A 21641-nucleotide genomic window follows, 5' to 3' on the forward strand; every position below is an offset into this window, starting at 1 on the left:
TGACGGCTTATTTTTTGCGTCTTGAGCTAACATTTTTAATGGTACCATTTTTGCGCAGATGCTACATTTGATCGCCTGTTATTGCATTTTGCGTAAAACATGCGGCGACCAAAAAACGTAATTTTGACGCTTGGAATTTTTTTGCCACTACGCCGTTTACCAATCAGATTAATTGATTTTATATTTTGATAGATCGGGCATTTCTGAACGCGGCGATACCAAATATGTGTATATTTATTTATTTTTTAACCCTTTAATTTTCAATGGGGTGAAAGGGGGGTGATTTGAACTTTTAGGTTTTTTGTTTTTTTTTTTTATTTTTTAAAACTTTTTTTTTCTTTTTTTTTTATTTTACTAGTCCCCCTAGGGGGCAATAGCGATCAGCAATCCGATTGCTCTTATCTATCTGCTGATCACAGCTATACAGCTGTAAACATCAGATTCAGTCACTTCCGGTTTCCCTCTGCTCCGTGCCGAGGAAAAACGAAAGTGAAACTTCGTAGCTGCAGGCGTCATCACATGACCCTGTGCTACGATAGCAACCACCGAACGTCACGTGATCACTCACGTGACTTCCGGTGGGGGTGGCGGTAAGTAAAAAACATGGCCGTGCACATATAGATCTCGCTGCCAGACTTTGGCAGCAAGATTTAAGGGGTTAAATGTTGCGAGTGGAAGCGATTCCACTCGCAACATACAGGCACACATGTCAGCTGTTGAAAACAGCTGATATGTGTGCCGACCGCCGCCGCCTGCCCGCGGCAGGGGGCAGGGCTTAACGGGACACGATCCTTGATGGATAGATCCGTCCAAGGTCGTGAAGGGGTTAATAGTCTTTAGTTAGGGATCAGCAAACTGTAATTTTTGGGTAACACTATGTTGACTGAGAGACATAGTGTTTAGGGGCTAGTCTTGTTGGTAATCAGGCTTGCAGAAGTTAATTTCTGATAGCCTGTGGATTACTGCTTGAGTCACACGATGCAGGAGACCTATCATGGTCGCCTCCTCCCTTTCTAATCTGATGGAGCCTGTTCTCCCATGCCGATGATAGCTTTAAGTAAGCCCGGTCCTTGCACTTTGATGTCCAGCTGCTGGTGAGCTTCTGTGTTCTCTAAAGGTACCGTCACACTAAGCAACATCGCTAGCAACACCGCTGCTGAGGCACGACTTTTGTGACGTAGCAGCGATGTTACTAGCGATGTTGCTGTGTGTGACATCCAGCAACAACCTGGCCCCTGCTGTGAGGTCGCTGGTTGTTGCTGAATGTCCTGGACCATTTTTTAGTTGTTGCTCTCCCGCTGTGAAGCGCACATCGCTTTGTGTGACAGCAACAGAGCAACAACTGAATGTGCAGTGAGCAGGGAGCCGGCTTCTGCGGACGCTGGTAACCAATGTAAATATCGGGTAACCAAGAAGCCCTTTCCTTGGTTACCCGAATTTAAATTAGTTACCAGCGTCCGCCGCTCTCACGCTGCCAGTGCCGGCTCCCTGGTCCCTGCACACATAGCCAGACTACACATCGGGTAATTAACCTGATGTGTACTGTGGCTAGGTGTGCAGGGAGCCAGCGCTAAGCGGTGTGCGCTGGTAACCAAGGTAAATATCGGGTTGGTTACCCAATATTTACCTTAGTTACCAAGGGCAGCATCGCTTCCACGCGTCGCTGCTGGCTGGGGGCTGGTCACTAGTTGCTGGTGAGATCTGCCTGTATGACAGCTCACCAGCAACCCGTGTAGCAACGCTCCAGCGATCCCTGCCAGGTCAGGTTGCTGGTGGGATCTCTGGAGCGTCGCTTAGTGTGACGGTACCTTAAGGGGTACTTTGCACCTGCGATATAGTTGGGGTCACATCGAAAGTGACGCACATCCGGCGCCGGTAACGATGTCGCAATGTGTAAAGCCTAGGAGAGAAGATGAACAAGCGTGAAACAGTCAAAAATCGGTGATCTGTGTCACGTCGTTCATTTTCATAATGTCGGTGCGTCCGCAGGTACGATGTTGTTCCCTTTCCTGCGGCAGCACACATCACTGTGTATGAAGCCGCAGGAGCGAGGAACATCTCCTACCTGCGTCCCGACGGCAATGCGGAAGAAAGGAGGTGGGCGGGATGTTTACGTCCCGCTCATCTCCGCCCCTCTGCTTCTATTGGCCGCCTGTTGTGTGACGTCGCTGTGACGTCGCACGACCCGCCCCCTTAGGAAGGAGGCGGGTCGCCGGCCAGAGCGACGTCGAAAGGCAGGTAAGTCCGTGTGACGCTGCCGTACCGATAATGTTCGCTATGGCAGCTATTACCATGATATCGCATGTGCGATTGGGGCTGGTACTATCACGCTTGGCATCGGCTAGCAATGTCGCAGCGTGCAAAGTAACCCATAGTGTCTGATTATTTCCTTGCTTTAGTTTCTTCCTGAGCTCGTACTCTATATACCTCTGTGAGTGATTGATGTGAGTTGAGTTTTGGTTCCCCCATCTGTTTATTGTTGTGGGATTAATCACTCCTGTCCCGGCGCTCTCCTGGGTGGAGGGAGGGAGACACTAGACCAGGGTTATTCAGGAGCTAGGGTAAGGAAGGCAGCCCAAACACCATCACCTTCAGGCGTATCTTTTGGATCAGGGCTGGCGATGGGTTCCCCTAGCCTGAGGGTCAGTTTAGGCTCTACTGTTCCTAATGATCCCATCACAAATACTGAAATTGTATTAATGTTTAGCTGCCATAGAATTGCTGCAATTTCCAGGACCAAATATTCTAGAATGGTTCAAAGACTTGGATGAGACAACATGAGAAGGAAGGAAAGCCAGTAAAGTAATAGGATTTGTGAGGAGCACTAGAATGGCGACTTTCAGGATTCTGCACAGAATAACTCACCGTAAATCCAAGTTTGCGGAATTCTTTGGCAGAGAGAGAGCGACGTCGCTCCGACGTCATATGTCCGCCTTCGTCAACTTCATTTGGAAAAGCCACTAGTCGCAGATTCTGTAGCTGCTGTCTCTGTTCCTAAAAGTATGAAGAGGAAATGTTCTCTGTGATATCACGCAGTCATAACTCTGCGCCTGGTCTGCAGCGCCTGGTCTGCAGCGCCTGGTTATTCCAGACATGAGCCTAAGGGTCCCGTTACATGTAGCGACACACCAGCGATCCGACCAGCGAGTCGACCTGGCAGGAATCGCTGGAACGTCGCTGCATGGTTGCTGGTGAGCTGTCAATCAGGCAGATCTCTACAGCGATCAGAGATCAGCTACCAGCCACTAGCGACCCGTGTAACGACGGCTCATTCAGAACGGGCGCTCCGAGCGTCGGACTGGCTACCGGAGGACTCTCCTGTAATGCCAGGCCTGGATTCAGTTACCTGCATTGCACTTGGAGCTCTCAGCTGCAGCCTGGACTGATCTCAGAGTTTGCAGGACTGCTCTGTGTTGTGTGAATGATTCCCCGATGATTGCGGTTCAGTTTATAACAGCTGTGGACAGGCCGGGCTGCAATCCGGAGTTCAGGTGAGAGCTCTGGAGATCAGCCCAGCCTGTCTTCAGCTGTCATGAACTGAACCGCAATCGCCGGGGAATCAATCACTCGGCGCTCGCGGTGCAGTCCAGGCTACAATCGCCGGGGAATCAATCACTCGGCGCTCGCGGTGCAGTCTAGGCTGCAATCGCCGGGGAATCAATCACTCGGCGCTCGCGGTGCAGTCTAGGCTGCAATCGCCGGGGAATCAATCACTCGGCGCTCGCGGTGCAGTCTAGGCTGCAATCGCCGGGGAATCAATCACTCGGCGCTTGCGGTGCAGTCTAGGCTGCAATCGCCGGGGAATCAATCACTCGGCGCTCGCGGTGCAGTCTAGGCTGCAATCGCCGGGGAATCAATCACTCGGCGCTCGCGGTGCAGTCTAGGCTGCAATCGCCGGGGAATCAATCACTCGGCGCTCGCGGTGCAGTCTAGGCTGCAGTCTGGAGCTTAGGTGAGAGCTCTGGAGTGCAACGCAGGTAACTGAATTCAGGCCTGGCATTACTGGAGATTCCTCCAGTAGCCAGTCTGACGCTTGGTGCTTGTTGGTCAAACACGCCGATGCTTGCTGCACAGCGGGAGACCAACAAGCAAAAAATGGTCCTGATCGTTTTGTCACGATCAGCGACCTCGCAGCAGGGCTCCGCTCGCTGCTGCTTGTCACACACAGCGAGATCGCTGATGAGGTTGTGGCACCCCTGACCTAGTCAGGCACCACTGAGTACTGCACCCATGCTGGGGACAGTACAATACAGGTAATCCAGAAGGCTGACCGGGGTGTGGAACACAGGCGCATAGTAATCAGCTCTCACACATGTACCCATGAGAGGACCCCTGGGGATCCCAGGAGGGGGAAAAGCCTTGACCTTCACTGGAATAGTGGAGGGGGCCAAAAGCCTCCATCTCCTCTCAAGGGGTGTGGTAAGAGAAGCTGGTTGCTAGGTGGCGTAGGCAAGAACAGGAGAGGAGGGGCAGTGAGTCAGTTAGAGCCGAACTCCATAGGGCTCAGTGAGGAGCAGACCTGTGGGGCTGTTGCTGTCTAACAGCGCCCGCGCAGTGGCTACTGACGGGGGAGAACGGTCAACTAGGAGTGCTACCCGAAACCCATCTCAGCTAGAGAGAAGAGCACGGAGTGGGAAGTAAGGAGACTGCTAGGGAGAACCAGGCCCAAACGGGCGGCAGATCCCGAAGCGGAGATAGATCCAGCTTTCTTTTGCTAAACCTGCCGGTGTGGGGCTCTCAAAGCCCACGCCACAACACCACAAAAAGCCGCAGCCACGTAGCCACAGTTAGGGCCCATAGCTCACAGGAGGCAAGAAGCTGGAGTGATCTGGCCCAGGCAACAAGCACACGGCAAACGAAGGGGAGTGAGGCTTCAGCAACTTCCCTGGGTGACCCCCATAGGGACTCAAAGTCGGGGTCACCCCAAACCACCAAGGGCTAAGGAAGGCGAGTTAGTAGTCACCCTCACAAGTCAGCCTGAAGGACACCTGGTTCCCGCCTGGTTCATCCCAGCTACGCCCGGGTTACTCACCCTGCCACCTGAAGTGAGTAAAAACCCTGAAAGACATTCTGCCTGTGTGGAGTTATTCTGCGCCTTGTGGTACTACGCACCTACATCGGGCCCTGGGGCTTGCCTCACTCTCAGGAGGCTATTCCAACTAACTGCACATACCATCAGCCCCAGGCGACCCTCAACCTGCAGTGGCGGTCCCTACTGGCCGCAATACTGAGAGTGGCGTCACGACAAGAAGAAGATCTCCTACCTGTGACCAGATCCAGCCGAGTGGAGTCCCTGAAGGTAATGCACCGACACAGCGTTCTCGGGGCTTCACATCTGGCGTCACGAACAGGATAAGGACTAGACCTGTTCAGACAGGTGACCATGTGCCTGGGCGGTCCGCTTGAAAAATTGGAAGCGCCGCCATATTGCCACCATGAAAAGCGCGCTGAAAAACAACAGCAGCCCGCGCTGGAAGAAGTTACCGCCCACGAAGAGGTGTGGCTACCCAGAGATCCCCTGCAGAGTTCTGACCTTGCCAGCTATGAGAGTGGAAGCGTCCAGAGACGTCGGGACAGAAAGGGAGCCAGAAGCCTGCTGCTGGGAGAGGAGCTGCTGAAAGAGGCAGAGCGGAAACTGAACAGCTTGCTATTAGAGGCAACGGCGAGTCCACAGCTGGAGAGTCGTGCAGAAGAGGGCGCAGAAGAAATGGCGTCTGACCGCAGAAATCCAGAACCGGGCTCCGCTGCCTGGTGGTATCGGGAGCTGGCCCAGTTCTGCGACCGACTGGAGACCCGGGTCGTGGAGCAGATCCGAGAAGAACGTATGGAACTTCTGGAGATGGCTGCCGCGGTTCAGGCCTATGAGAGGGGAACCGCACGACGAGTGCCAGACCGGACGGCGACGACTCAGACCCCGATGCTGCCACCGATGGGTGAGTCCAGTATTACCCCTGCCGGCCCGGATGCCCCGACCCCTGCTGCCACGCCCGCGGTCCCTGAAGAGGCGCCCGGCGCGGCGACGCTGAGCCAGGCCGCAGCCACGCCAGGTGCGGCCCGCCAAGCCCAGGCCGCCGCAGCGATGCCCTGCTCGGCCCGCCAAGACCCGGCCGCCGCAGCGATGCCCTGCTCGGCCCGCCAAGCCCCGGCCGCCGCAGCGATGCCCTGCTCGGCCCGCCAAGCCCCGGCCGCCGCAGCGATGCCCTGCTCGGCCCACCAAGACCCGGTCCCTGCAGCGACGCCCAGCCCAGCCTGCACAGATCCCATCGCAGCTGCGACGCCGATCCAGGCCGCCGCCATACAGGGCGCGGCCCGCCAAGACCAGGCCGCCGCCAAACAGGGCGCGGCCCGCCAAGACCAGGCCGCCGCCATGCCGGGCGCGGCCCGCCAAGACCAGGTCGCCGCCATACAGGGCGCGGCCCGCCAAGAGATTGCATCACCATTTACCCCGGCCTGCAAGGCCAGAGCAGACACCGCTCCCCAGTCCAAAGAGGTCCCTGCTGGAAAGCCCACGCTGGGGGAGGACCCCGAATACTGGCGGCTGAAGGCTGACATGGAGGCCAAGTTTCCACAATGGTTGGTGGACCGGTACATGCTCCCTCCGCACACCCCCAAGAGGATTCCAGCAATCCCTGCAGCAACCACGCCAAAGAGTCCCCTGCCTGAGCCTGCTGAAGAAAGCCCATCCCCAGCACTGCCACCAAAGGAGTGCCAAGAAGAACTAAGGGGGAGAGGAGGCCAGGAAGCTGAGGAGCTGACTCCGGAGCCACCGGCAGTGGAGCAATACTCAGAGCCGGAGATGTTACCCTATTCCCGTTGGGATGAGGAGGACTTGACACCGTCTGCTGATGAAGACCAGCCCAGAAACCTCACCTGGGGCCCTGCAGGCATTGAGGTAACAGCCCAGCAGAACCCAGCCCGCAAGACCAGGCGTCGCAACAGAACAACGCTGTCCCCTGCACCACAGTCTCCAGAGCAGAGAGAAGTCACAGCCAGAGACCTACAGGAGAAAAGGTTCCTGAGAAGAGCCAAAGCCCAGGTCAGAGGACCCCTTTGCAGAGGAGTAGTGGAGGATTTCAATTTGAGAAGTGGATATGGATTCATTGTAGCACCTGGTGTGAAGGAAGGGATATTTGTCAACCGAAGAGATGTGAGCGCTCATCTGCCTAGAGGACACCCTGGCAGAAACCTAAAGATGGGGGATTCAGTACAGTTTACCATGCATCAAGGCGAAAGAGGACTGTACGCGCTTGACGTAGCACTATGTACCAGCAAACCTTACAGCCACCCCATGCTACAGGAAAGAGAAACAGATACAGGAAAGGAAACAGATGAAGATAGAGAAAGCAGAGACAAGGAACCTACAGATGAAACTACCTCAGACGACGACAAAGAGCAAGAAAGCAGCAGGTGCCGCAGCCCAACAGGCCAAAGCCCTGAAATGGAGGAGTAAAGGAAAGTAAGAAGTCAGCAGTTAGAAAGTTAAAGTTTTGAAAAGTTTGTTTTGCAACGTTTACGTTTAAGCATGTGCCCACAAAAACTATTGTGAGAAAACCATAAACCTTAAGGCTATGAACTGGCTATAGCCACAAACTCTCGCAGTGTAAATAGTTACACCAAAAGGGCACCACCACCACCAGAGTCAGCCTGTTTAGGGGCTTGGCTCGTCTGCAACCAGGAGGAGCCCGTCCGTATATAGGGCCTTGGCTCACCTGCGACCAGAGAGCATGCCTGTTTATGGGGCCTGGCTCTCCACCACAAAGAGGGTACCTGGTCAGCACCAACTGTGGAGGCCGCCTCTGCATCCTGCCAGAAGAGGCTGAAGGCGCGGATCCACCAAGCCAGGTATACCCTGAAACCACCAGCCCATGAAAGCCGCCTCTACATCCTGCCAGAAGTGGCTGAAGCCGCGGCCAACGTGAAAGGGTTTTGGGTGGGTTAACGGACTTGTGGGTGGAGGGTGGTGATGTATGGTACCTGGTGCTTTTAAAAATGTTTTACATGTTTTAATGTTTTATGCATTTTAAAATGTTGTCTTGCAGCCCGAGGACGTGCTGGTGATAACTAAGGGGGAATGTGGCACCCCTGACCTAGTCAGGCACCACTGAGTACTGCACCCATGCTGGAGACAGTACAATACAGGTAATCCAGAAGGCTGACCGGGGTGTGGAACACAGGCGCATAGTAATCAGCTCTCACACATGTACCCATGAGAGGACCCCTGGGGATCCCAGGAGGGGGAAAAGCCTTGACCTTCACTGGAATAGTGGAGGGGGCCAAAAGCCTCCATCTCCTCTCAAGGGGTGTGGTAAGAGAAGCTGGTTGCTAGGTGGCGTAGGCAAGAACAGGAGAGGAGGGGCAGTGAGTCAGTTAGAGCCGAACTCCATAGGGCTCAGTGAGGAGCAGACCTGTGGGGCTGTTGCTGTCTAACAGCGCCCGCGCAGTGGCTACTGACGGGGGAGAACGGTCAACTAGGAGTGCTACCCGAAACCCATCTCAGCTAGAGAGAAGAGCACGGAGTGGGAAGTAAGGAGACTGCTAGGGAGAACCAGGCCCAAACGGGCGGCAGATCCCGAAGCGGAGATAGATCCAGCTTTCTTTTGCTAAACCTGCCGGTGTGGGGCTCTCAAAGCCCACGCCACAACACCACAAAAAGCCGCAGCCACGTAGCCACAGTTAGGGCCCATAGCTCACAGGAGGCAAGAAGCTGGAGTGATCTGGCCCAGGCAACAAGCACACGGCAAACGAAGGGGAGTGAGGCTTCAGCAACTTCCCTGGGTGACCCCCATAGGGACTCAAAGTCGGGGTCACCCCAAACCACCAAGGGCTAAGGAAGGCGAGTTAGTAGTCACCCTCACAAGTCAGCCTGAAGGACACCTGGTTCCCGCCTGGTTCATCCCAGCTACGCCCGGGTTACTCACCCTGCCACCTGAAGTGAGTAAAAACCCTGAAAGACATTCTGCCTGTGTGGAGTTATTCTGCGCCTTGTGGTACTACGCACCTACATCGGGCCCTGGGGCTTGCCTCACTCTCAGGAGGCTATTCCAACTAACTGCACATACCATCAGCCCCAGGCGACCCTCAACCTGCAGTGGCGGTCCCTACTGGCCGCAATACTGAGAGTGGCGTCACGACAAGAAGAAGATCTCCTACCTGTGACCAGATCCAGCCGAGTGGAGTCCCTGAAGGTAATGCACCGACACAGCGTTCTCGGGGCTTCACAAGGTCACTGGTACGTCACAAAACCTGAGACTCAGCAGCGATCTCGCTATGTGAGAAGTACCGCTAAATATCACAGATAATCCCTATACAATACTGTAACGACATGGACTCTCATGGGTTAAAGTTTCTTAAAATAAGTCCCTCATTGTTTTTACAAGACTCTTGTTGACTCAATGTAATTGTGTTGGCCATTGAAAGCCAGAGGTATTGTTCTCCAGACATTTCCAGTAACCATTGTATTGTAGTTGTGTATTGCTAATGTGATTACCTTAGTAGTCATTGTCTAGTCGGTGACTCCCAGTTTACATGTACACCCTCAGTCTTTCTATGCACATCATTTAAATGAACATTGTCCATGCAGCTTGAAATTCCTCCAATGGGAGAAGCAATCTTGTCCAACCAATCGATGAGGACGCAGTGTATCCAAGTGGAAGGTTGTGGCTATAAAAAGGACTTCTTTAAGCCACCAGGGGTTGTTGATGGATGCTGATGGATCCAGTCTAAGCTCTTTGGAGCTGACTAGAGGATCAGGATATCTTATGGCTTCAATCTAGGGACTCCGGACCCGGTTGGAGACCATATCCACAGCCTAGGCATTTCGACTCCGGCTGCCAGGATTTTATCATCAACCCAGGACTACCTAAGGAGGACACTCAGGTTGGGACAGTTCAGTCACCTGTTACAGACTTTTCAGACCTCAGACAGCTTGGAACCTGTGAGGCATGGACATTCTTAATCCCTGGTGAGCCAGCGGAAGGGTGAGACTCTGTTGCCGGTTACATTTGTGTGTTTTGCTGGTTATGTGTTATGTGCCGTTAATTGTTTGGGGATCCAATAAAGTCTAATTATTGTGGTTCCCTCACCCTGTGTTGTCTGAGTAGTGTTACGCCCACGGTTAAGGAGGCCGGCGTTCAGTTGGGATGAGCCCTGAGCCACGCTGTCTTTCTAAAGGCGGCGGGTTTTAGTGGACAAGAGCGCCCACTGAGCCCCGTGTCTCCACAAATACCTTTACGTATGTGGGTGTAACGTAACAAATGTGACACAGTTCACGCTGTATGAATACTGTATGAATGAAGATTTGAGGGATTTGTGACCACTATTAGATTCTTGTTATCGTCAGACGTGAGCAATGTAAGGAATTTAGGCCGACCCTCATGGATCTAATGGGTAAAATATAGAAGGTGAGCTTTGTCTTACCGCATCGTTGGGATCCATGGCGATTCTCATCCGTCCGTCCAGCAGGCCCAGGCTCAGACACTGCAGCACATACAGGTAGTGACGCATTTCATCCCCAAGTTGTGGCCAGCCATGGATAATGCTCTGAAATACATAAAACGCCCATCTGGACCGGGGTCTAGCGCACTGCCGCCCTCCATGCCTGCAGAGCTCACCTTATGGATAAACTGCCTCATACTCTTCTTCCACAGATATTCCAGCATTTCCTGGTAAATGAGATCAGACGGTTACAGTAGGTGACAAGAACACGAGCACACATCCAAGCAGTGTCTTACCGCTCTGTCGCGTCCCCCGACCGTCTGTAGTAAGGCCACAAGGAGCGCCATCACCTTAATCTGTGTCTCCTGATCGGGTCTACAAGACAGCAGAAAAGCCTGAGTCTACAGAGAGGACCTGCGCCATGTGCCAGAAACACGTCTCTCTAATAAGCCTCATTCTCATCACAAAAAGCCGTACAGCTGCAGAAGGGCGAGGAGTCTATCCGGAGGAACCTCCTGTCTGACCAAGGTCCCCAGCGTGGTGTTACTCTGAACCACACTCTCCAGGATGATCAGCGCCAACCGGGTGATCTCCACAAGCATCAGATTCAGGTTCACAAAGGTCACCACCTGACAAAGACAAAGAAAGACCTGTGGATGAGACGCCAACATGTCCCTGGGATTAGAGGAGACGCCAACATGCCCTGGGATTAGAGGAGATGCCTACATGTCACTGGAATAAGAGGAGACACCTACATGTCACTGGGATTAGAGGAGATGCCTACATGTCACTGGAATAAGAGGAGACACCTACATGTCACTGGGATTAGAGGAGACGCCAACATGCCCTGGGATTAGAGGAGATGCCTACATGTCACTGGGATTAGAGGAAACGCCAACATGCCCTGGGATTAGAGGAGATGCCTACATGTCACTGGAATAAGAGGAGACACCTACATGTCACTGGGATTAGAGGAGACGCCTACATGTCACTGGAATAAGAGGAGACACCTACATGTCACTGGGATTAGAAGAGACGCCTACATGTCACTGGGATTAGAGGAGACACCTACATGTCACTGGGATTAGAGGAGACACCTACATGTCACTGGAATAAGAGGAGACGCCTACATGTCTCTGGGATTATAGGAGACGCCTACATGTCACTGGAATAAGAGGAGACGCCTACATGTCACTAGATTAGAGGAGATGCCTACATGTCACTGGGATTAGAGGAGTCGCTAACATGTCACTAGGATTAGAGGAGATGCCTACATGTCACTGGGATTAGAGGAGATGCCTACATGTCACTGGGATTAGAGGAGATGCCTACATGTCACTGGGATTAGAGGAGATGCCTACATGTTACTGGGATTAGAGGAGATGCCTACATGTCACTGGGATTAGAGGAGACACCGACATGCCCTGGGATTTGAGAAGATGCCTACATGTCACTGGAATAAAATGAGACACCTACATGTCACTGGGATTAGAGGAGATGCCTACATGTCACTGGAATAAGAAGTGACACCTACATGTCACTGGAATTAGAGGAGACACCTACATGTCACTGGGATTAGAGCAGACGCTTACACGTCACTGGGATTAGAGGAGATGCCTACATGTCACTGGTATAAGAGGAGACACCTACATGTCACTGGGATTAGAGGAGACACCTACATGTCACTGGGATTAGTGGAGACACCTACATGTCACTGGGATTAGAGGAGACACCTACATGTCACTGGGATTAAAGGAGATGCCTACATGTCACTGGAATAAGAGGAGACGCCTACATGTCACTGGGATTAGAGGAGACACCTACATGTCACTGGGATTAGAGGAGATGCCTACATGTCACTGGAATAAGAGGAGACACCTACATGTCACTGGGATTAGAGGAGACACCTACATGTCACTGGGATTAGAGGAGATGCCTACATGTCACTGGGATTAGAGGAGATGCCTACATGTCACTGGGATTAGAGGAGATGCCTACATGTCACTGGGATTAGAGGAGTCGCTAACATGTCACTAGGATTAGAGGAGATGCCTACATGTCACTGGGATTAGAGGAGATGCCTACATGTCACTGGGATTAGAGGAGATGCCTACATGTCACTGGGATTAGAGGAGATGCCTACATGTTACTGGGATTAGAGGAGATGCCTACATGTCACTGGGATTAGAGGAGACACCGACATGCCCTGGGATTTGAGAAGATGCCTACATGTCACTGGAATAAAATGAGACACCTACATGTCACTGGGATTAGAGGAGATGCCTACATGTCACTGGAATAAGAAGTGACACCTACATGTCACTGGAATTAGAGGAGACACCTACATGTCACTGGGATTAGAGCAGACGCTTACACGTCACTGGGATTAGAGGAGATGCCTACATGTCACTGGTATAAGAGGAGACACCTACATGTCACTGGGATTAGAGGAGACACCTACATGTCACTGGGATTAGAGGAGACACCTACATGTCACTGGGATTAGAGGAGACACCTACATGTCACTGGGATTAAAGGAGATGCCTACATGTCACTGGAATAAGAGGAGACGCCTACATGTCACTGGGATTAGAGGAGACGCCTACATGTCACCGGAATAAGAGGAGACGCCTACATGTCACTGGGATTAGAGGAGACACCTACATGTCACTGGGATTAGAGGAGATGCCTACATGTCACTGGAATAAGAGGAGACACCTACATGTCACTGGGATTAGAAAAGACGCCTACATGTAACTGGGATTAGAGAGACGCCTACATGTCACTGGAATAAGAGGAGACACCTACATGTCACTGGGATTAGAAGAGACACCTACATGTCACTGGGATTAGAGGAGACACCTACATGTCACTGAGATTAGAGGAGACACCTACATGTCACTGGGATTAGAGGAGACACCTACATGTCACTGGGATTAGAGGAGACGCCTACATGTTACTGGAATAAGAGGAGACGCCTACATGTCACTGGGATTAGAGGAGACGCTTACATGTCACTGGAATAAGAGGAGACGCCTACATGTCACTGGGATTAGAGGAGACACCTACATGTCACTGGGATTAGAGGAGACACCTACATGTCACTGGGATTAGAGAGACGCCTACATGTCACTGGAATAAGAGGAGACACCTACATGTCACTGGGATTAGAAGAGACGCCTACATGTCACTGGGATTAGAGGAGACACCTACATGTCACTGGAATAAGAGGAGATGCCTACATGTCACTAGATTAGAGGAGACACCTACATGTCACTGGGATTAGAGGAGATGCCTACATGTCACTGGAATAAGAGGAGACACCTACATGTCACTGGGATTAGAGAAGACGCCTACATGTAACTGGGATTAGAGGAGACACCTACATGTCACTGGGATTAGAGGAGACACCTACATGTCACTGGGATTAGAGGAGATGCCTACATGTCACTGGAATAAGAGGAGACACCTACATGTCACTGGGATTAGAGGAGGTACCAACATGTCACTGGGATTAGAGGAGACACCTACATGTCACTGGGATTAGAGGAGACGCCTACATGTCACTGGAATAAGAGGAGACACCTAAATGTCACTGGGATTAGAGGAGACGCCTACATGTCACTGGGATTAGAGGAGACGCCTACATGTCACTGGTATTAGAGGAGATGCCTACATGTCACTGGGATTAGAGGAGATGCCTACATGTCACTGGGATTAGAGGAGATGCCTACATGTCACTGGGATTAGAAGAGACGCCAACATGTCACTGGTATAAGAGGAGACACCTACATGTCACTGGAATTAAAGGAGACACTTACATGTCACTGGGATTAGAGGAGACACCTACATGTCACTGGGATTAGAAGAGACGCCAACATGTCACAGGGATTAGAGGAGACACCTACATGTCACTGGGATTAGAGGAGACGCCTACATGTCACTGGGATTAGAGGAGACGCTAACATGTCACTAGGATTAGATGAGATGCCTACATGTCACTGGTATAAGAGGAGACACCTACATGTCACTGGGATTAAAGGAGACACCTACATGTCACTGGGATTAGAGGAGACACCTACATGTCACTGGGATTAGAGGAGACGCCTACATGTCACTGGGATTAGAGGAGATGCCTACATGTCACTGGGATTAGAGGAGATGCCTACATGTCACTGGGATTAGAGGAGATGCCTACATGTCACTGGGATTAGAGGAGATGCCTACATGTCACTGGGATTAGAGGAGATGCCTACATGTCACTGGGATTAGAGGAGATGCTAACATGTCACTAGGATTAGAGGAGATGCCTACATGTCACTGGGATTAGAGGAGATGCCTACATGTCACTGGGATTAGAGGAGATGCCTACATGTCACTGGGATTAGAGGAGATGCCTACATGTCACTGGGATTAGACGAGATGCCTACATGTCACTGGGATTAGAGGAGATGCCTACATGTCACTGGGATTAGAGGAGATGCCTACACGTTACTGGGATTAGAGGAGATGCCTACATTTCACTGGGATTAAAGGAGAAGCCAACATGCCCTGGGATTTGAGAAGATGCCTACATGTCACTGGAATAAAATGAGACACCTACATGTCACTGGGATTAGAGGAGATGCCTACATGTCACTGGAATAAGAAGTGACACCTACATGTCACTGGAATTAGAGGAGACACCTACATGTCACTGGGATTAGAGCAGACGCTTACACATCACTGGGATTAGAGGAGATGCCTACATGTCACTGGTATAAGAGGAGACACATACATGTCACTGGGATTAGAGGAGACACCTACATGTCACTGGGATTAGAGGAGACACCTACATGTCACTGGGATTAGAGGAGACACCTACATGTCACTGGGATTAGAGGAGACGCCTACATGTCATTGGGATTAGAGGAGATGCCTACATGTCATTGGGTTTAGAGGAGATGCCTACATGTCACTGGGATTACAGGAGACGCCTACACGTCACTGGGATTAGAAGAGATGCCTACATGTCACTGGGACAGGAGGAGACACCTACATGTCACTGGGATTAGAGGAGATGCCTACATGTCACTGGGATTAGAGGAGACGCCTACATGTCACTGGAATAAGAGGAGACGCCTACATGTCACTGGGATTAGAGGAGACACCTACATGTCACTGGGATTAGAGGAGATGCCTACATGTCACTGGAATAAGAGGAGACACCTACATGTCACTGGGATTAGAGGAGATACCAACATGTCACTGGGATTAGAGGAGATACCAACATGTCACTGGGATTAGAAGAGACGCCTACATGTCACTGGGATTAGAGGAGATGCCTACATGTCACTGGGATTAGATCAGATCCATACAGCAGGTGAAATAAGTATTGACCAGCAATTTTCTTAGTAAATATACAGTGGGTACGGAAAGTATTCACACCCCTTTACATTTTTCCCTCTTTGTTTCACTGCAGCCATTTGGTATTTTTTCTCAGTAATGTACACTCTGCCCCCATCCCCCAATCTTGACAGAACAAAACAGAAATGTAGAAATGTTTGCAAATTTATTGAACAAGAGAAACTGAAATTCACAGGGTCATAAGTATTCAGCCCCTTTACTCAGTATATCACATGTTCATAAGTATTCAGCCCCTTTGCTCAGTATATCACATGTTCATAAGTATTCAACCCCTTTGCTCAGTATATCACATGTTCAAAAGTATTCAGCCCCTTTGCTCAGTATATCACATGGTCATAAGTATTCAGCCCCTTTGCTCAGTATTGAGTAGACGCCTCCCTTTTGAGCTAGTACAGCCATGACTCTTCTTGGGATCCTGGATTTGGGGATCCTCGGCCATTCTTCCTTGCAGATCCTCTCCAGTTCCATCAGGTTGGATGGTGAACATTGGTGGACGCCATTTTCAGGTCTCTCCAGAGATGCTCAGTTGGGTTTAGGTCAGGGCTCTGGCTGGGCCGGTCACAGAGTTGTTCCGGAGCCGCCCCCTTGTTATTTTAGCTGTGTGCTGAGGGTCATTGTCTTGTTGGAAGGTGAACCTTCGGCCAAGTCTGAGGTCCAGAGCATCTGGAGGAGGTTTTCTTCCAGGAAATCTCTGTACTTGGCCACATTCATCTTTCCTTCAATTGCAGCCAGTCGTCCTGTCCCTGCCCCCATAGCATGATGCAGCCACCACCATGTCTCACTGTGGGGATGGTATTGGGCAGGTGATGAGCAGTGCCTGGTTTTCTCCACACATACCGCTTAGAATTATCACCAGAAAGTTCTATCTTCATCTCATCAGACCAGAGAATCTTATTTCTCATAGTCTAGGATCTTTCATGTGCTTTTTGCAAACTCTATGCGGTTTTCATATGTCTTGCATGAGGAGAGGCTTCCGTCGGCCACTCTGCCATAAAGGCCCGACTGGTGGAGGCTGCAGTGATATGTGATTTTGTGGAGCTTCCTCCCATCTCCCTACTGCATTTCTGGAGCTCAGCCGCAGTGATCTTGGGGTTCTTCTTTATCTCTCTCACCAAGGCTCTTCTCCCACGATTGCTCAGTTTGGCTGGACGGCCGGGCCTAGGAAGAGTTCTGCTGGTCCCAAACTTCTTCCATTTAAGTATTATGGAGGCCACTGTGCTCTTAGGAACCCTGTAAACTGCAGAAATTCTTTTGTAACCTTGGCCAGATCTGTGCCTTGCCACAATTCTGTCTCTGAGCTCCTTTGACCTCATGATTCTCTTTTGGTGTTACATGCAGTGTGAGCTGTGAGGTGTTATATAGACAGGTGTGCGCCTTTCCAAATCATGTCCTATCAGTGTAATTACACACAGCTGGACTCCAATGAAGGAGGAGAACCATCTCAAGGAGGATCACAAGGAAATGGACAGCATGTGACTTACATATGAGTGTCTGAGCAAAGGGGCTGAATACTTATCACCATGTGTTATACTGAGCAAAGGGGCTGAATACTTATCACCATGTGATATACTGAGTAAAGGGGCTGAATACTTATGACCATGTGTTATACTAAGCAAAGGGGCTGAATACTTATCACCATGTGATATACTGAGCAAAGGGGCTGAATACTTATGACCATGTGTTATACTAAGCAAAGGGGCTGAATACTTATCACCATGGGATATACTGAGCAAAGGTGCTGAATACTGATGACCATGGGATATACTGAGCAAAGGGGCTGAATACTTATGACCATGTGTTATACTGAACAAAGGGGCTAAATACTTATCACCATGTGTTATACTGAGCAAAGGGGCTGAATACTTATGACCATGTGATATTTCAGGTTTTTTTGTCTAATAAATTTGCAAAAATTTCTACATTTCTGGGGGAAGGGGGGTTCTTTCAAGATAGGGGATGGGGTGCAGAGTGTACATTAATGAGAAAAAAAATGACCAATGGCTGCAATGAAACAAAGAGTGAAAAATTTAAAGGGGGTGTGAATACTTTCCATACCCACTGTATCTTTGGTAATAAAGTTCCCCGTCTGCTGGAATGGCTCTCTCTAGTCTCTTACTGACAGTGCAGTCCATATCTGAAGGTATGCTGGTACGCGGCAGAACGGCATTGGACGACCCCGGGACATCTGCTGGGTCACCACTGGAAATCACCGTGAACACTTGTGGTGGCTAGGTAACACTGGATACATAGTGTCTTCATAGGTTACAACATAACACTAATTTTGCATAATTTTTTGAAACCACCCTGTATGTTTCAGTTAGTTCAGATGACGGGGCCATGGAGAAATGCTGGCCCAGTAATGTTCCCCAGTTCTCTCCACAAGGCCCCCATGTTTTTTCATCTAAATAAAAAAAAAATCTTTATTTTTATATAGCGCTAACATATTCCGCATCGCTTTACATACATCAGGAACACTGTCCCCATTGGGGCTCACAATCTAAATTCCCTATCTGTATGTCTTTGGAGTGTGGGAGAAAACCGGAGAACCCAGAGGAAACCCACGCAAACACGGGGAGAACATACAAACTCCTTGCAGATGGTGTCCTTGGTGGGATTTGAACCCAGGACCCCAGCGCTGCAAAACTGCAGTGCTAACCACTGAGCCACCGTGCTGCCCATCTGGTGGTCTCTGAAATTTGTGTGTACCTTTCGTATGAATGTTGTGCTGAAAGTCTCCCAGGACACAAAGCCGTGCTCCATCAGCTCCGAGATGGCCCTCAGGATGTGACACATCACCTCCCCACGCCTGAAAACAGAAGAGACATGAGGATAGTGAGGAGCAGAACCACCATGTGATATGTCGGGATGTGGGAGGAGGATATGCCTTTGTATTAGGAGCTCCATGCTGAGCTCCTCTATGATTCTGGGGCCATATTGCCTCCAGTACAGTAGACTCCATGCTGAGCTCCTCTATGATTCTGGGGCCATATTGCCTCCAGTACAGTAGACTCCATGCTGAGCTCCTCTATGATTCTGGGGTCATATTGCCTCCAGTACAGTAGACTCCATGCTTAGCTCCTCTATGATTCTGGGGTCATATTGCCTCCAGTACAGTAGACTCCATGCTGAGCTCCTCTATGATTCTGGGGCCATATTGCCTCCAGCACAGTAGACTCCATGCTGAGCTCCTCTATGATTCTGGGGCCATATTGCCTCCAGTACAGTAGACTCCATGCTGAGCTCCTCTATGATTCTGGGGCCATATTGCCTCCAGTACAGTAGACTCCATGCTGAGCTCCTCTATGATTCGGGGTCATATTGCCTCCAGTACAGTAGACTCCATGCTGAGCTCCTCTATGATTCTGGGGCCATATTGCCTCCAGTACAGTAGACTCCATGCTGAGCTCCTCTATGATTCTGGGGTCATATTGCCTCCAGTACAGTAGACTCCATGCTGATATCCTCTATGATTCTGGGGTCATATTGCCTCCAGTACAGTAGACTCCATGCTGAGCTCCTCTATGATTCTGGGGTCATATTGCCTCGAGTATGGCAGACTCCATGCTGAGCTCCTCTATGATTCTGGGGCCATATTGCCTCGAGTATGGCAGACTCCATGCTGATATCCTCTATGATTCTGGGGCCATATTGCCTCGAGTATGGCAGACTCCATGCTGATATCCTCTATGATTCTGGGGTCATATTGCCTAGAGTATGGCAGACTCCATGCTGATATCCTCTATGATTCTGGGGCCATATTGCCTCCAGTACAGTAGACTCCATGCTTAGCTCCTCTATGATTCTGGGGCCATATTGCCTCGAGTATGGCAGACTCCATGCTGATATCCTCTATGATTCTGGGGTCATATTGCCTCGAGTATGGCAGACTCCATGCTGAGCTCCTCTATGATTCTGGGGCCATATTGCCTCGAGTATGGCAGACTCCATGCTGATATCCTCTATGATTCTGGGGTCATATTGCCTCGAGTATGGCAGACTCCATGCTGATATCCTCTATGATTCTGGGGTCATATTGCCTCGAGTATGGCAGACTCCATGCTGAGCTGCTCTATGATTCTGGGGTCATATTGCCTCCAGTACAGTAGACTCCATGCTGAGCTCCGCTATCATTCTGGGGCCATATTTCCTCCAGTACAGTAGACTCCATGCTGAGCTCCTCTATGATTCTGGGGTCATATTGCCTCCAGTACAGTAGACTCCATGCTGAGCTGCTCTAAGATTCTGGGGTCATATTGCCTCCAGTACAGTAGACTCCATGCTGAGCTCCGCTATCATTCTGGGGCCATATTTCCTCCAGTACAGTAGACTCCATGCTGAGCTCCTCTATGATTCTGGGGTCATATTGCCTCGAGTACAACAGAGTCCATGCTGAGCTCCTCTATGATTCTGGGGTCATATTGCCTAGAGTATGGCAGACTCCATGCTGAGCTGCTCTATGATTCTGGGGTCATATTGCATAGAGTATAGCAGACTCCATGCTGAGCTGCTCTATGATTCTGGGGTCATATTGCCTAGAGTATGGCAGACTCCATGCTGAGCTCCTCTATGATTCTGGGGTCATACTGCCTAGAGTATGGCAGAGTCCATGCTGAGCTCCTCTATGATTCTGGGGTCATATTGCCTAGAGTATGGCAGACTCCATGCTGAGCTCCTCTATGATTCTGGGGTCATACTGCCTAGAGTATGGCAGAGTCCATGCTGAGCTCCTCTATGATTCTGGGGTCATATTGCCTAGAGTATGGCAGACTCCATGCAGAGCTCCTCTATGATTCTGGGGTCATATTGCCTAGAGTATGGCAGACTCCATGCAGAGCTCCTCTATGATTCTGGGGTCATATTGCCTCCAGTACAGTAGACTCCATGCTGAGCTGCTCTATGATTCTGGGGTCATATTGCCTCCAGTAGAGTAGACTCCATGCAGAGCTCCTCTATGATTCTGGGGCCATATTGCTTAGAGTATGGCAGACTCCATGCTGAGCTGCTCTATGATTCTGGGGTCATATTGCCTCCAGTACAGTAGACTCCATGCTGAGCTCCTCCATGATTCTGGGGTCATATTGCCTAGAGTATGGCAGACTCCATGCTGAGCTGCTCTATGATTCTGGGGTCATATTGCCTCCAGTACAGTAGACTCCATGCTGAGCTCCTCTATGATTCTGGGGCCATATTGCCTCCAGTACAGTAGACTCCATGCTTAGCTCCTCTATGATTCTGGGGTCATATTGCCTCCAGTACAGTAGACTCCATGCTGAGCTCCTCTATGATTCTGGGGTCATATTGCCTCCAGCACAGTAGACTCCATGCTTAGCTCCTCTATGATTCTGGGGCCATATTGCCTCCAGTACAGTAGACGCCATGCTGAGCTGCTCTATGATTCTGGGGTCATATTGCCTCCAGTACAGTAGACTCCATGCAGAGCTCCTCTATGATTCTGGGGTCATATTGCCTCCAGTACAGTAGACTCCATGCTGAGCTGCTCTATGATTCTGGGGTCATATTGCCTCCAGTACAGTAGACTCCATGCTTAGCTCCTCTATGATTCTGGGGCCATATTGCCTAGAGTATGGCAGACTCCATGCAGAGCTCCTCTATGATTCTGGGGTCATATTGCCTAGAGTATGGCAGACTCCATGCAGAGCTCCTCTATGATTCTCTGGTCATTTTGCCTCCAGTACAGTAGACTCCATGCTGAGCTCCGCTATCATTCTGGGGCCATATTTCCTCCAGTACAGTAGACTCCATGCAGAGCTCCTCTATGATTCTGGGGCCATATTGCCTAG

The 21641-nt window shown here is 50.7% G+C and overlaps 1 protein-coding gene across 1 annotated transcript in view; it reads right to left on the minus strand.

Moving 5' to 3' along the window:
- The window catches only part of ELMO3 (engulfment and cell motility 3), a 111832-nt gene that overhangs the window by 47978 nt on the left and 42213 nt on the right, over positions 1-21641 (minus strand). Inside the window, exons 7-12 of the mRNA XM_075326275.1 lie at positions 18547-18646; positions 10912-11063; positions 10731-10809; positions 10611-10661; positions 10417-10539; positions 2866-2994 (exon numbers count right to left, since the gene is read on the minus strand). Coding sequence (XP_075182390.1) covers positions 2866-2994; positions 10417-10539; positions 10611-10661; positions 10731-10809; positions 10912-11063; positions 18547-18646 — 634 coding nt within the window. The remainder of the gene's footprint in view (positions 1-2865; positions 2995-10416; positions 10540-10610; positions 10662-10730; positions 10810-10911; positions 11064-18546; positions 18647-21641) is intronic.

This window comes from Anomaloglossus baeobatrachus, chromosome 10 (genome assembly GCF_048569485.1).
Source record: "Anomaloglossus baeobatrachus isolate aAnoBae1 chromosome 10, aAnoBae1.hap1, whole genome shotgun sequence".
Lineage (NCBI taxonomy): Eukaryota > Metazoa > Chordata > Amphibia > Anura > Aromobatidae > Anomaloglossus > Anomaloglossus baeobatrachus.